General features: G+C 39.4%; 1 protein-coding gene across 6 annotated transcripts in view; it reads left to right on the plus strand.

The window, feature by feature from the left end:
* LOC102790254 (C-myc promoter-binding protein-like) overlaps window positions 1–14,921 on the plus strand; it is an 85,987-nt gene that overhangs the window by 34,189 nt on the left and 36,877 nt on the right. For all 6 annotated transcript variants that reach the window (XM_087841819.1, XM_087841824.1, XM_087841831.1 and 3 more), the window contains exons 5-13: window positions 1,059–1,228; window positions 5,036–5,322; window positions 5,765–5,831; window positions 6,063–6,121; window positions 8,000–8,144; window positions 9,398–9,573; window positions 9,995–10,095; window positions 10,865–11,080; window positions 14,663–14,808. In XM_087841819.1, coding sequence (XP_087697945.1) covers window positions 1,059–1,228; window positions 5,036–5,322; window positions 5,765–5,831; window positions 6,063–6,121; window positions 8,000–8,144; window positions 9,398–9,573; window positions 9,995–10,095; window positions 10,865–11,080; window positions 14,663–14,808 — 1,367 coding nt within the window. The remainder of the gene's footprint in view (window positions 1–1,058; window positions 1,229–5,035; window positions 5,323–5,764; window positions 5,832–6,062; window positions 6,122–7,999; window positions 8,145–9,397; window positions 9,574–9,994; window positions 10,096–10,864; window positions 11,081–14,662; window positions 14,809–14,921) is intronic.

Raw genomic sequence — 14,921 nt, forward strand, 5'->3', positions numbered from 1 at the left:
TGTAAGGTGGTGATTATGCCACATTAAATACTGTGTGTCTTCCCCGTTTCAAAAACACTGACATAAGATTTTCTGATAACACTATTGGCTCAGAGTCGCCGGGTTTGGCTGAGTCTCAGACTTGCTGACGTTTTGTTGTGTTGTGAATATGCAGCAGACTGTGAAGCGATATTATCTAATGTTTTGGATGAGTCAGCTCACAGAAATGATGCTTATTTTCAACATTTCAAACCAGGAAGGAAATCCACCAAGCAACAAGCTTCAGGTTTAATCCATATGTGAGCAAAGATAAGTTTGTTCTGCGGTGGATGTTTGGTTTTCATGTAGAAATGACATGTGAAGGAGCACTTATAGCTGTGGAGCAGGACATTAGTCAGAGTGTCTAATGTAGTAGGGTATTTAGCACAGGGAACTGCTAAGGCCCTCCTCCTTTTAGTGCGTTTAGTGTTAAAGTTTTGTAATCTAATATATATATTAGACTAACAGAAAAAATGATTGCCTGTATAATTCAGTGAAACTTTACAGTGTAACCGAGCTTATTAACCATTTTCAAGAAATTATTTGGCTCCTGTGGCACATTTGCTGTTTATTTCAGCATTCTCATCAGCCACAGCTAAAGGGCTATATTTTATTTGTTAATAAGGCATAACTTTAAATCGTAAAGCTCTTTGTGTAACCGCTTAGTTCATATCATCCTTTATCAAGCTGGATGCAGCTCAGAGTTAAGTAAGTGCCAAAGTAAAATTAGTACTTCATTGTTCTTCATTTGTGTCCACTGACAGTAACTAATTGTCTGAATGCGCGATTGTGTAGGACTGTTTGCTTATTACAAAGCCAGGCGTTTCTAGTGACACATTGCCTCGATAAAGTTGTACATTATCTTTGTGATTATAGTACATTGCACTTGTTTGCTTTTAAGCTTATTAGAAAGGCAATTTTGCATCCACATTAGCTTGTAATTGTTATTCATAGTGGGCTGTTGCCCTCAGCTGCTCTCTAAATTGAGTTCTCAGTTGTTTGTTTGGGGGTTTTTTTGTTTCTTTTTTTCCTTCTGTTAGGTTTATTCAGCAGATATCCAGAGGAGGACTATGAGTCATTCCCTCTGCCAGAGTCTGTTCCTCTCTTCTGCCTTCCCATGGGGGCCACAATTGAGTGCTGGCCAGCTAACACCAAATACTCCCTCCCTGTTTTTTCCACCTTTGTGCTCACCGGAGCCTCTGGAGAAAAGGTGAGATGAATGAATGGATATTTGGCCACACTACTTTATTTCTCACTCATCCAGATGACTTACAAGCTTCTCTGGCAACAGCATTGGATCTGAGAGCATCCCACTGACTGTTAGACCTCATCAACAGACTTCAACTGCCATCTGTACAGCTGACACGACCGCAGAGTCATACACTGTAGTAGGGCAAGAGAAAACCACATTGTGCTGCATGCCAGAAGTAAAAATAGGTCAGGCATGTTGCCAAAACCTTATAAACTCATATGTGCTTTGTATTTTAAGGCAGCAACTTTGAATTAAAACACAACAATAAAACAGCCCCCCCCCCCCCAAAAAAAAAAAAAAAAAAAAAAAAGAATCTACCAGCTCACTAGAAGAGTAAATGCCTGAACACTACTGTAAGGGCAAGGTTGTTCCTTTTGTAGTCTTTTTATGGAGCTAATTTTTTTTGCTTCTCAGGGCACAACAATGCAGACTCTGTTTCTCTTAATGAGTCGCTCTCTCACACATATGCACATCAAAACAGTAACCCGATATATTTAGTATCCCAGTCATGCATTTTCCCATCATAAATCATATCACACTTTCAGAGGCATTATTACCTTCAATTCCAGTTATATAAAGGCTAAAATATAGTGTTGTGCGGTGTAAACATTGTTCACGCGGGTAATATAAACTTACTTTGATCCATCAATATGTACAGTTTGATATGTTGAGGAGTTAGTAAAATATCCAAATACTTAGCACACTTCAAAAAGAGGGACAGTTTTAATTTCCAAGATAGACCTTAGTAATCAAGAAATCAATAGACTTGTGTGATGATCAGAGTTAAAGGCCTGGGTTGACTGGAGGGGCTTTTCAGATTTCAAAATGGGCTGCAGCAGTCTTATATTGGAGAGTATTCCCCATAGATGAGGTTACAGGTGCTAAGACATAGAGACAGACAGCCAAGTTACAGTCACCAGTTATCCTAAAACGTGCATGTTTTTGGACTGTGGAGTCCAAAGGAAACTCATTTTTCTCAACAACCCATCTTTTTATGGTTGCCCAACTTTGCTTTTTTCTGTCTTGAATTCTTTATTAAAGAAGAAAGGGTAAATTTATGCAAACAAACCCGGCAGAGGTTCACTGACACATCAGCAGAGGAGCACAATTCCAGTTTCAAACAGGCACATCCTTGGTTTCCAAATCTAAACACAAGCTTTGGCCTGCTGTGCTGATCTCTGGGTTTGGAATGGCGTCCAGTTGTGGTTAGTGTCATATTGACACATATTAGTGAATTATGTGGTAAAACAATCACAATTGAAAACAAATAACATCCAAAGCCTTCCACTGTTTAATCGTTTGCTCTGCTGAACAAGGTCAGTTAGAGGTCAGCAGCAGCTGGCAGTGCCAAACCCTTCTCGGTCTGCTGCTGCTGAGTCAAGTTTCTGTGTGTGTGCGTGTGTGTGTTTGGAAGGTTGACTCTAAGGGGGATATTTGGTGAGGACAGTGTGTTTGCTGCCTTGTCATTTACTAGCCAAGGTCAGAGGAAGACCCAGCTGGACTCTGGCAGCCTGCAGACTCCATTGATAACTGAGCAATCACGCCTAAGTTAAATATTCTATATTTATTGCCATAACCACAGTCTCTGCTACTTTTTTTGTAACTTTATCGTCAGTTAAAAGGTGTCAAACCTCCAGTTTTATTTCTAGTTGGCTTCCTGTTTCTGGATGAAACCGTAAACTTTGTGGTGGAAGAAGGAAATTCATTCATAGAATGGAAACACAGTGCTTTTTAATAAAAAGGCTTAATTTTTGACCACAGTGTATACATAGAAGCAAACACACCCACTCATTGGCAAACAAAGGCCTGAGTTCCTTTCAGAGGAAAATGTGAAAAACGGACCCAAACAGGCAACACAGCAGATAAGCCCGTTAGCTTTGATCTGTGTATGAAGTGGGAAGGTCTCATATTTCCAGGAAGCAGAGGAGATTTATAAAGCTCAGCTAACTGCTGTTTGTTTGAACCACTGTTGGCATTTCAATGATCAGTAAAAGTTAAACAGCTACACACAGACTGTTTCTGTGCCTGCTGATGCTTCAGAGGACCCTACAGAACCTGTCCACTCAGTTTTCAGTTTTCAGTTTTATTTGTCATATGCAAGTTAGCACAGGGTCAACATTGCAATGAAATGTGTTTGACGAGCAGCAGTCACTCAGCAGCATGATACAGTAGGAGAAAATATAATAAAATATAATAAAATTAAATTAAATAATAAAAAAATAGAAAAATAGTAAGGAGCAAAATATTAGAGAGACATGGTAAAAGAGAAAAGATGACTAAATATATATGTATCTATAAATATAAATATATGTACACTAGTGATTAAATAAGAAAATCTTGAAAAGAAATATGACGGGAGGGCAGATGGGATATTGCACAGGAATGAGCAGCAGAAAATTACAGTATTGTACTTTTAAATATAAATATCAATAACAATAAAGTGAAGTGACCACTCTTTTGTATTATTAATGTTATTAGTTCAGGTCAGGTGTGTGTGTGTGGTGTGCTTTACCTCTGTCACAGTTACAACCATGTTAGACCCTGAGAGTTGGAAAGTTTCTGGACAGCGAGGACATTTTAGATTGTCGTTGCGTCCTGAAAAGGCTGTAGAATCTGGTGGGCAGGAGCCAGCATTCATTCATTTTGGTACTGGATGTCCTAAAAAGAAATAAACTGCGGAAAATCCATTACAGTTTACATTATGCTAAGAAACCTCGAGGCAAAGCACTGCAATAGGTTTTTACTGCTGCTTAACTCAATTCCCATGCTGTATGTTTCATCAGTGACCTGTGCGGTGTTGCCTCAGCCAACTCACAGGATGCACAAGATGTGGGCTAATTTAACTGTTGACATTACTGTTCAAATGGGGTTTTTTTTATTATTATTATTATGTTAGGAAAATTTTTAATGTAAGAACATTTTAATTTCACTATCTCACATGCTAAGCTGGTATGCCAGTGTGCTGAGAATCAACTTTTTGAGGTTTTGCCAGTATGTCTGCGTGTGTGAGTGAAAGAGAAGGAGATACTAAAGAAAATGATTGGCTTATCAGAACTAATTGGCTGATTAGCATAAAGTGGTTGGGAACTATTTTGATAGGTTGATGGTAAATGGACTGATTCTTATATAGCGCTTTTCTACTTCTCCCGGAGTACTCAAAGCGCTCTATACAACATGCCACATTCACCCAGTCACACCCATTCTCACAAACACTTTATCTATACTTAGTGCTTTTTCTAACTACATTCACACACATTCATACTCCGATGGACGCATCGGAGAGCAACTGGGGGTTAGTATCTTGCCCAAGGATACTTGGCATGCAGACTGGAGGAGCCTGGGATCGAACCTCCAACCTTCCGATCAGTAGGTGACCTGCTCTACCTCCTGAGCTACAGCCACCCCTAAACGCGGGCTGCCGTTTTAGTTGATTTTCATTTGCAACATTTGCAATGAGCACTGACTGAATTGCGTAAATGAAATCTTTGAGTTTAGGCTGTCGGATAGATAAAGCAAGTAATTTTAAGATGTGAAGTTGGGAATGTAAAATTGCAAATGGCATGATTTTTTTTTTCTTTTAGTTTATTAACCAGTCACAGAAACACTGGCAGATCAATTATTATTTACAAAAATCTTTTTTTGCATCCTTTTCAAAAGCAAATCTAAACCAAGAAAAATGTCTGACTGTGGCATTATCACATCACAGAGGTATATAAGTATTTAGACTGTTTCTGGTTTTCTGTGTTTTTATTTCTCCTCTACCAGGTTTACGGTGCTGCCATTCAGTTCTATGAGCCCTACCCACAGGAGTGCCTGACCGATCAGCAGCTCTCCCAGCTGGGTCTCCTAATCCCCGACCCACACAAACCCTCTCCCTCCAGCTGTATGGCCGCTGGCACCAGCAGCACCGCAAACGGCAGCCCGCGTTCAGTCTACACCAACAAGTGTATCTGCCTGCTCTCTCACTGGCCCTTCTTCGACGCTTTCCGCAAGTTCCTCACATTCCTCTATCGCTACTCCATCTCAGGCCCTCATGCCCTGCCCATTGAGAAGTGGGTACTCGTGTTTTCTCTCTTCATTTAAAAATTGTATGCTGTGGTTGCTGAACATGTTATTATTTAGTGTTCTAGCGACTACAATGATTGAGTTGTGGAAATATAACTCTTTTCTTTGGCAGTTTGCTACATGGTGTCACGCTGAGATATGTCATTAGTTTAGTTTTAATTGTGTCTGAACCTGGACCTGTTTTTCCTGATGTTAGAGTTGAAAAAGAGAAAATTAATTTTTTTTCTCACATGGAGGAAGAAAAAAGGGAACAGAAATTGTGTTTGGTCAGATGCATACTTGTAATTCTGCTGGTAAGGTAATGTGTAACAGAAGAGTCATGCTTTGTGTATTTCACTCCTGCTCATTACTGGTTGAACAGATGGATTATTCTGCTGCCTACTGCTGGCATATTTGGCCTTATGTTCCACTCATTTTTCTTCATTCCAGGCACATCTCCCACTTCATGCACAAAGTTCCCTTCCCTTCCTCTCAGAGGCCTCGCATCCTTGTGCAGGTATGTTTTAACTGCAAGAGTGAAATGGTTCTTTGTGATGCTTATTGCATTTAATGCAGGCTAGAATGTTTAACCTGCATATTGCTGAAGAATGAGTTGATTTCTGAAGGTGTTAGTTCACCCGCAGGGGTGCACCGCTTTTGGTCCTTCATTATGGATGAACATTTAAATGATTCAGTGCAGACTTTTTTTGCGTGGTTGGTTTTATCTCATTTTCCAGCTTTTCTTTAGCTTTCCCCTCATGACAGCCTGATGCTGAGCCAGCCGGTCTCTTCTCCATTACCGCTCAGGTAAGAGCAGCTGTGCTCAAAGTTTCTTTGTGCTAAATGTTAGTTTTGGTGTCAGATCTAAAGAAATATGTGTAAAACGTCAGTTAGAAAACATATCAAATTTTTGAACTGACAAAATGTACAGTTTGTAAGAAAAAAATTGCACCAGCATGTCCCAAAAATTTGCAACAAGGTCATATTTACTGCTGTGTAGCATCCCATTTTTGTCTGATACAGGATTTTTGCTTCCAGCTTTTTTTAAATGGTGAAAGGTCTGGACTGCATGTAAGTTATGCTGATGTAATAGATGCAGTAGCACCGTCTTGCTAAAATATTCAAGGGCTTCCCTGAAAAAGCTGCTACCTGTAAATACCTCTCAGCATTGATGGCAACTTTCCACATGTGCAAGTGTCAGTTCTAGAGGTACTAATGCACCTCTATGTCATCAGAGATGCAGGCTTTCAAACTGAACACACTGATATAATATGACCCCAGAACAGTTTTACACTTTGCCTCATTACTTTTTAAATGGTCCAGAGAAGAAAGCTGTGTTCCTGGATCATCTTCACATAGAGCTTCTTCTTTGCATGATAGAGCTTTAACCTGTATTTGCGGATGGCACAATGACTTCTGGAAGTGTTCTTGAGTCCATGCAGTGATTTCCATGACAGAAACATGTCATGCCCTGTTATGCCCACAGTGCTGCCTGAGATCCTCTTGTTTTCATACAGTCGTGTTCCTGGCCTGTTGCCAGTGACACTCATTAGGTGCAAAATGTTCTCACAGCTGTTTTTTAATGACCACTTAAATTTACAGCCTTTTATTGTCTGTGTCTCAAAGTTTTTGAGGCATGTTGGTCCCATCAAATTAAATAAAACTGCATGAAAAATTAAATCTTTTTCATGCAATAGTAAAATGTCTCAGTTTAAACTGAGATTGTAAAATTCTGAGACCACACAAATATTTATAGAAAAAATGTGGGTTCATAGCCAATGCTCTTACTTTCTTTTGGGTAGAGTTTGTTAGTTTGTACCTGTTTTTGTCTATTCATGCAGATTTTCCTTTGCCCCTGAATCCCCACCAGCTCCAAACGAAAATATGTTTCCAATCTAAAGTTTTTGTTAAATTAGGCGCTGCTTCACTTTATTTCTACAAATCATGGTGATATTTGCCAGACAGCTCTGTGTGACCTTCATCTGTCCACTGCACTTGTTTTCAAAATGACTTTGGCTGATCCAGATGTTACTTTGCAGACTTTAGACATTTGTAATGAGGTTGCAGGTACTGTTCCTTTTGAGCACACTTCATATTTGGACTGCAAGACTGCATTTGTGTATCAAAGCGTCACAGTTGCATGATGCACCACCATTGCAGTGATATGGGTGTTTTTGTTTTTCTGATGAGCAGAAATGCCATATCTGAATTTTTTTTTCTGTTCTTCCAGATCATGTTTTGACTTTCATGGTTCTACTCAAATGGTCATTTTAATATTTTGAACATTAGAAGCACTTCAACATCTTTAATGGCCTTCCCTGTTCTAGTTGAAGGTGTACTATTGGTATCAGTTACCTTAATTTTCCATGGCTGAGTATTACTTTAACTTTTGAACATTTTTATTGCAGTTGTATTTACCTTAGGTTACTTAAAAATCAACATTTGAAGTTTGTCCAGGTACCACATTTTTTTCCAAGAATTGTTGTTACAACAAAGAAATAATCCACCAAATCCAAATTTCCCTTACTTTCTGTGCCAAGTTTATATAATCAGGTCTGAACTCGCCTTATATTATAAATATTAGAGTTGTTTGAGAAACCTAAAGCCTTTCTTTCAAAAAATATATACAATAGATTTTAAAAGAAACAATTTAAAAGAAAATCATTTATATATTTATTTATTTAGTGGTGGTCGATTTTCCACACTGCTCCACAACCTTGGGCCAGAGAACGCTGTCACCTTGCTGGTGTTTGCTGTCACTGAACATAAGATCCTGATCCATTCACTACGACCGGCCGTACTGACCAGTGTTACTGAGGCTCTCGTGTCTGTAAGTAACTCCATTCAGCTGTCATAGAGTGCTCTATCTCCTCTTAGTTTCACTGCCTTCTTGTTTTATACTTAATTTAAATGAATGGCAGCATTTACAATTACAAGAAAAGGTTTGTGAACCCCTTTCTATATATCTCTATAAATACAATAAAACATTGTTGTAGGTAAAAAAGAAAACCTTCAAATCCAGTCATAGAAATATATAGTTGGCCACTGACTTTTCCGTGACAGGAAAAGTGAACTGCTAAGATGAGCAGTAAATTTGAAGGTGAAATTAGATAGAGGTGTTTTCAGTCAATAGGATGACAAGCAGGTGTGAGTGGATGTCCTACTTTTAAGAGTGTGCATTTATCCAAGCCTGACCTTGAGGTTAAACGTTTGTGATGCTAAACATGACATAGAACCACCTATACTTACTTTCCACAGGAGGGGTCAACCAACAGAAATCACTCAAGGAAAATGTCATGTTAAAGTCCGAATAACTATGAAAGAACTCCGGGTAACTTCCCAGGACCTAAAGGGCTCTTTCACAGAAGTTAACTCCGTGTTTCCCCCAACGAGATAATACTAAACAACAGCAATTTGAAGTAAAGGGATGCAAGGAGAACACAACTTCTCTTTAGAACATGGACAAGTCAGGACAAGCCAGCAAGCTGTTAAACCAGTGTTTTTGTGGATGGAGAATAGATTGTTTTTATTTCAAATGAGAAGCATTATGTTTGGAGAAAGGAATAATCAGCATTCCTGGATAGGAGCCTTTTTCCATCTGTGAAACATTGTGGTGGTGTCATAGAAATACTTGTCATCACTGATGGAAAAAATTAAGAAAAAATTAAGAATTATACCAGCACACAAATGAAATTTTCAGGACATCTGTGGGTAATGGGGAGAGCCAATGATCCAAAGCATACAAGTACCAAAGAACAGTTAAACATAATGCTTTAGAATGATGAAGCCAAAGTCTGGAGCTTAATCCAAACGAAATGTGGAATGTCTTGTATCCACCGTAATTCTGTTGTTACACCTGGACGAGGAGGTCAAAGGAGATAGAGAAGGGAGGGGGTGGGGGGGTCACAAACATTTTCTTAACACTGCAGATGGTGTTCACGTTTTGTTTTAATCCTATACACGGCTCAGCTATACTGTGAATCTGACCACGTACACTATAGCTCAGTCCTGTGTTATCTGGAAATTCATTGAAGGAGGTCTGTCTGATTTTTCTGCTCTTGTGCTCTTTTTCACCCTCCTCAGATGATTTTTCCGTTCCACTGGCCCTGCCCGTATATTCCTCTGTGCCCTCTGGCGTTGGCTGATGTGTTGAGTGCCCCCTGTCCGTTCATTGTAGGCGTGGACTCTCGCTACTTTGATCTTTATGATCCCCCTCCGGATGTCAGTTGCGTGGACCTGGACACAAACACCATCTTCCAGTAAGCACAATCCTTAAAACCTTCCCACAGCTGTAGGTATTTAGGTAAGAAAGTGAATTTTGCTGAGCTTAATCTTCACCGTGTTCATTGTTCTATACAGCGATCCATACAGCACCTTCTAAGCTATAAGCTCAACATCCTTTGGTCCCTCTATTTTTCAGACAGCATAGCTGCTGGCTCATGAGTTCTAACTTTAGACATCAGGCCAGAGATTGGGTGGAAATGGTTATTTTTGTAGTGTCAGACTTGTTTTAATATGACGAGAATGCAATTTTCTAGCGTGCCAGGTAAGGTCAGTAATGTTTCGCATCATTTTTGGCCTTATTACCAGCCAGACAACGTTGGGGTGGTCTGAAATCCCTCTTGGCCTAACCACTGCTCATGTTGATGTTGGCCTCAGTGTATGTTTCTGCTTTTCTAGCCATGAAGATAAGCGAGCCCTCACATGGAAGATTCTGCCAAAGAAAGCTTGTAAAAACCTAATGAATGTGCTGAATAATCTCTACCAGCAGCTTGTTGATGGTGAGTGCTGAAGCGGTGGGGCAAATTATTGTAAAACTGCATCCAGTGTTGGTGTTTATTTAGTTAATTTCTGGATGTATTTATGGTAAAGATCACTTTCAGTGATAATTAGGGTCTAACTAAGGTCTCCACATTGCACGCTCTTCTATTTTTATCATCTGTAGTCACTGATTGTGTTGCCTTTACAATTTGCTCTCCATTCACTTTCTTTTGTCCAGCTCTCCATTCAAATCTGAAAGCCAGCAATAATCCCATCAAAGCATAATCTCCTAATTATCCGTCTGCTCTGATGTGGGGCTCACTGTATTGTTATCAACTTTTTGCGCGTTTGAGGAAGCATACCCACTGAGTGAACATGAAACCTGCTGCTTCTTGAGCTGTAGGAATCTGAATAATTTAATTTTCTAATTCAGTGAAGTTGAAAATCTAGCCAGTAACTACCACAAGTGCTGAATATTGATATGCATGCCAGAGGTTGTAGCTGAGACATTTAACCCTGTTGGAAGTCTCTAAATAAGGATATCGACTAAGGATTAAAAAAATGTAATTATGTAATACTAATCCTCATTCACAGTAGGATTACTTACTGGAATACTGCAGCTGTGCACAAACCTTTCAACACATGCACTTAGATCAGAACCACTTCATCAAAATGCAAATAATGCAGCTGGCTCAGCTGAAAGTAGTGATTTACCCTTTATGTTGACATTAGCCTAAAGATCCTGATATGTGCCGTCAGCTGCTAAAATGTATTTTCCTCCTGCTTCAGGTCAGTACCGACCAGATGGGCTGCTGGAGCTGAGCATGAGCGATTCGTCAGAGTTGAGCTGTGGGAAGAGTCTCCACACACTGGAGCTAGAGATCCAGGAAGCTTTTCTGCGCTTCATGGCAGCAATTCTGAAAGGCTACCGCTCCTTCTTGCGCCCCATCACTCAAGCGCCTTCAGAGAAAGCCACAGACGCTAGCTCACTCTTTGACTTGCAAGGTATTAGGAATAATGTCAGTGTCCACATGTAGCTTGAACTCTCGACAGCTCTCCATGTGCAGAGGAAACGGACTGAATGAATTAGCTGGTGTCCTCACCCCACTGGCCTCTTCATATTCCTCACACAGAAACATGAAAAGTCTCAGAGGTACAGAACTGGGCAAAACAGAGTTTCTTTAATTCTAATCAGCTTGGAAGTCAATATTTGGTATGACCACCTTCATTCTTTAACATAGCCTGAACCTTATGGTACTTTTCTGCACTCACCACATTTTTTAAAACTTTCTATTTTCAATTTTCCATAGCAACAAAAACGTAACAAAAATATATCAAAAATATAAATGGAACAAATTGGGACACTATTCAAGAATCTTACAAATAAAGAGGTATAGACTGGATTAAATAACAGTCTTCAAGCCTTTGCTTGTAGTTGTGCCATTTAGTCCAATGTTGTGGAAAAAGATGTCCTTTGAGTCGTAGAAAGAAAGTCAGTCTCTCGATCAAGTGTATTTCTTCTATAATCTCTAGCACTTGCTCTGCTAATCCAATTCCTTGTTATGGCCTTTCTAGTTGCAGTCAACAGAATTTTAAAAATGTATCTGTCCTTTTTTGGTATCAAATCTCTGGGTAGCAGACCCAGTAGGAAGGTCTTGGGTTCCTTAGGGGTGGCATAAGCCATGATGTCATCCATTAACTTGAATATACTGTCCCATAATGGTGTCAATTGTGTACATGTCCAGAAGATATGAGAGTGATTGGTCTATAAGTGACCACACTGTCTCCAATATTGTTGCTGATGCCGCTGAAATTTGTTAGTAATATGTGGAGTAATAAAGAATCTAATTAGACTTTTCCACCCAGATTCCCTAATTGGAACTAGTAGAAGTTTGTTGCGTGTTACACATTGTAGGCCAATCACTCTGACAATAGTGCACTAACCACATTTTACAGAAGGATTTATACACTTGTTGTGTTACCTGTCTCCTGACCGCTGACGTCCATAATGTTGACGATTTGAAACAGAAGCCAGCCTGAGCTCTTGGAGAAAATAATGCTGATACTATTATTTTAGTTTCTTTCTGGAAAAAGTCAGAAAATTGTGTGACATATCCTGACAGATTAGCTCTATTAATTTTGTCAGATATTTTTGGAGGGTGTGGGGAAGAAGATTTATTGTGTATTTCTCAATGCCTTCCCCATTGATTTTATTAGCATGGCTATGGGCTAATCTCAAGGATATTTAATGAGTTAGTGGAGACTTACTGAGTCATTTTAATTTGAGAATCTAGACCAACCAAGAAGAGCCTTCTTAGAACTAAGAGCTCTAAGGAACTGACTTGACAATTGACCAACAGAGCTGAGGCTGTTAACATCCAATGTGGTGCGCAGAATGTCAGCCACCATCAAAAGTTAACTTTGCTCTACTTTTTCATCATTATCCAGTCCTAGTTGTACAGTCACAATGCATGATTAGTGCTAATGACGTTCTGAATATTTAAGCTAAGACCACATCATCTGTCGCACCTTCTTCTCGACAGCTGGTCTGCCTCAAGCACAGATGGCGTTGTTTAATACATGAGCTTTCGTAAGTGTCCATTTCCACCTCCGAGTAAATACACAGAGAAGCTGTTTGGGCAGGAAGGCTAGGCTTTGAGGAGATGCTCGGGTTGAAGGGTCGAGGCTGCTTGCAAACTGAAGGTTAGCCAGTTAACACTGCAGCTTCTGAGCTCCAGAGGGTTGTCATCCTGCCTGTGGGTCTGAGCCCATGAAAGCTGCTTTGCATCACAGTTGAAGTGAGTTGGGGTGATAAGCCTGCTCCACTGGAGAATAGCTGGAGCCAAGGCTGCGTCCTGTCTGAAATATGTGATATAGCAAACAGGAAAAGCTGCAGTATATTACATAATAACTCAAAGAAATATGTAACAGCTTGTACATCACATTTGAACTCCTGACCACTTTTTACTTAATATCCACAACAATAAAATATTACTAAGTATGTTAATATGATGAAATGAATCAACATCTGTGTCTATGACATTTTTACACACACGCTGCAGCTGTGTTCCTTTTTACTCTGATTTTTCAAATTTGCAAAGCAGATGGTAAATTAAAAAAACAAAACTTTTACTTCAGTTCAGGTTATTTTCTAAATAACAGATGAACACATATACAAGCACCACCTGCTAGTCAATCCATTTTCTTTAAAATGGTATCACCAAGCTCAGTGTGCTGATGGCACTCTGTTTTAGAGGTGTTCTAAAATATTTGTCTTTCTCTGATGAGCATTAATGAACTTTAATCCTTGCTCTTTTCCTGCTGCTTTTGAGACATTTCAACCTCCTTTTGTTCTCTACGGGCCTAATGTAATCCTGAACCAGAGAGCACTAAAGCCTTGTAGGCTGCTTGTTTATTTTATTTCAGCGTACTTACTGGTTGGAAGTTTTTCTAGTACAGACAAGGGGCATTTAGACATTTAATATGTGGCACTGTATTTCATAGAAATTTTTTTTCTTATTTTGACGATACTACCTATTGTTTTCTTAATCTTTGTTTAATCATCCAGGTTAGGAAATCCCTTCAAAACTGATCAGTGGTCAGTGGTTGTTGATCAATGGTCATGACAACTGACCTCACAGCCCACTGTTCACCAGTGGTGCTAGTTTCAGTCATTATGCAAATGTATGTGTATGAAAAAGTCACTCAGGTGAATGATGAAACATTTCTCCAACTGAAAATGCTATGTCCAGATGAAAAGAATCAACTTTTTTGGGTCTACCCTGTTGTTGTTTTGAAGTCATGACTCAGGTCAAAAATAACTGGATTGAATTTTTAAGGTCACTGGAAGAAATGTGAACTAAATAAACATAATTATTTGGCCCTCAGATTGTCAGATCCAAAGTGCATTTCGGTGACAGCACAAAGCAAAAAAGCAAAAGTTTGAAATGCATTAAAGATTTTGTTGTTGTTTTTATAAAGTAATCAGTAAGTTAACTAATTTTTAAGGCCAATGTTTTAAAATGTAGTGAAGGACATAGAGAATGGTATCGTGAGGCTACCCTGAAACTGACCTGAACAGGCCCAAATTGCAAGTGGCCGGTGTCATGATTAAAATATTTATCTACTGCAGGAAGTGTTTGGCTTCCACATCCGTGCTGTGAGCCAGAAACCATCCATCCTATTCTGAGTCTCATAACAGCAGTGGCTTATTACTCAGTGACTTATTAGAAGCTTTCAGCATCTATTATGGAAGTTTTTCACCACGTTGTTGCACATCCCGTATTGGCCATTACACTAACAACATTGTGGCTTGCATTATCCAAACCAAGACAAATGGATGCAGTATACATACAGCTTGTTCTAGAATAATGGGTTCTTTAACCACACACTCACACACCTTTTGAAGAAGTCTTTAAATTATTCTTGTGACTGCTCACCATTTTTCAGAAGTTAGAGTGAGATCTTCTATAAAGGTAAACCCACTGTAATCTCAAATCATCTTTCAGTTATTACACTGACATGTTAGATCTCAGCAAAGTAAGGTTACTACCATGTTTAATAACTCATCTATGTTTCTCCCCTCAGGGTTCTTGAAGAGCCGCGACCGCTCACACCAGAAGTTCTACTCCCTAATGACGAAGACCCAGATGTTCATCCGCTTTATCGAAGAGTGCTCCTTTGTCAGCGACAAAGACGCCAGCCTGGCCTTCTTTGACGACTGTGTGGATAAAGTGAGCTTTTTTATTTTATACAAGAGAATGCTATATCACATGCATACATATTCATTTTGATGCAGTAGAGGGGGAAAAAAAGCCCTTTTCTTTTCTGGCATTTCTTTTCTCAG

This window comes from Neolamprologus brichardi, chromosome 1, assembly GCF_056152115.1.
Source record: "Neolamprologus brichardi isolate AB-2024 chromosome 1, ASM5615211v1, whole genome shotgun sequence".
Lineage (NCBI taxonomy): Eukaryota > Metazoa > Chordata > Actinopteri > Cichliformes > Cichlidae > Neolamprologus > Neolamprologus brichardi.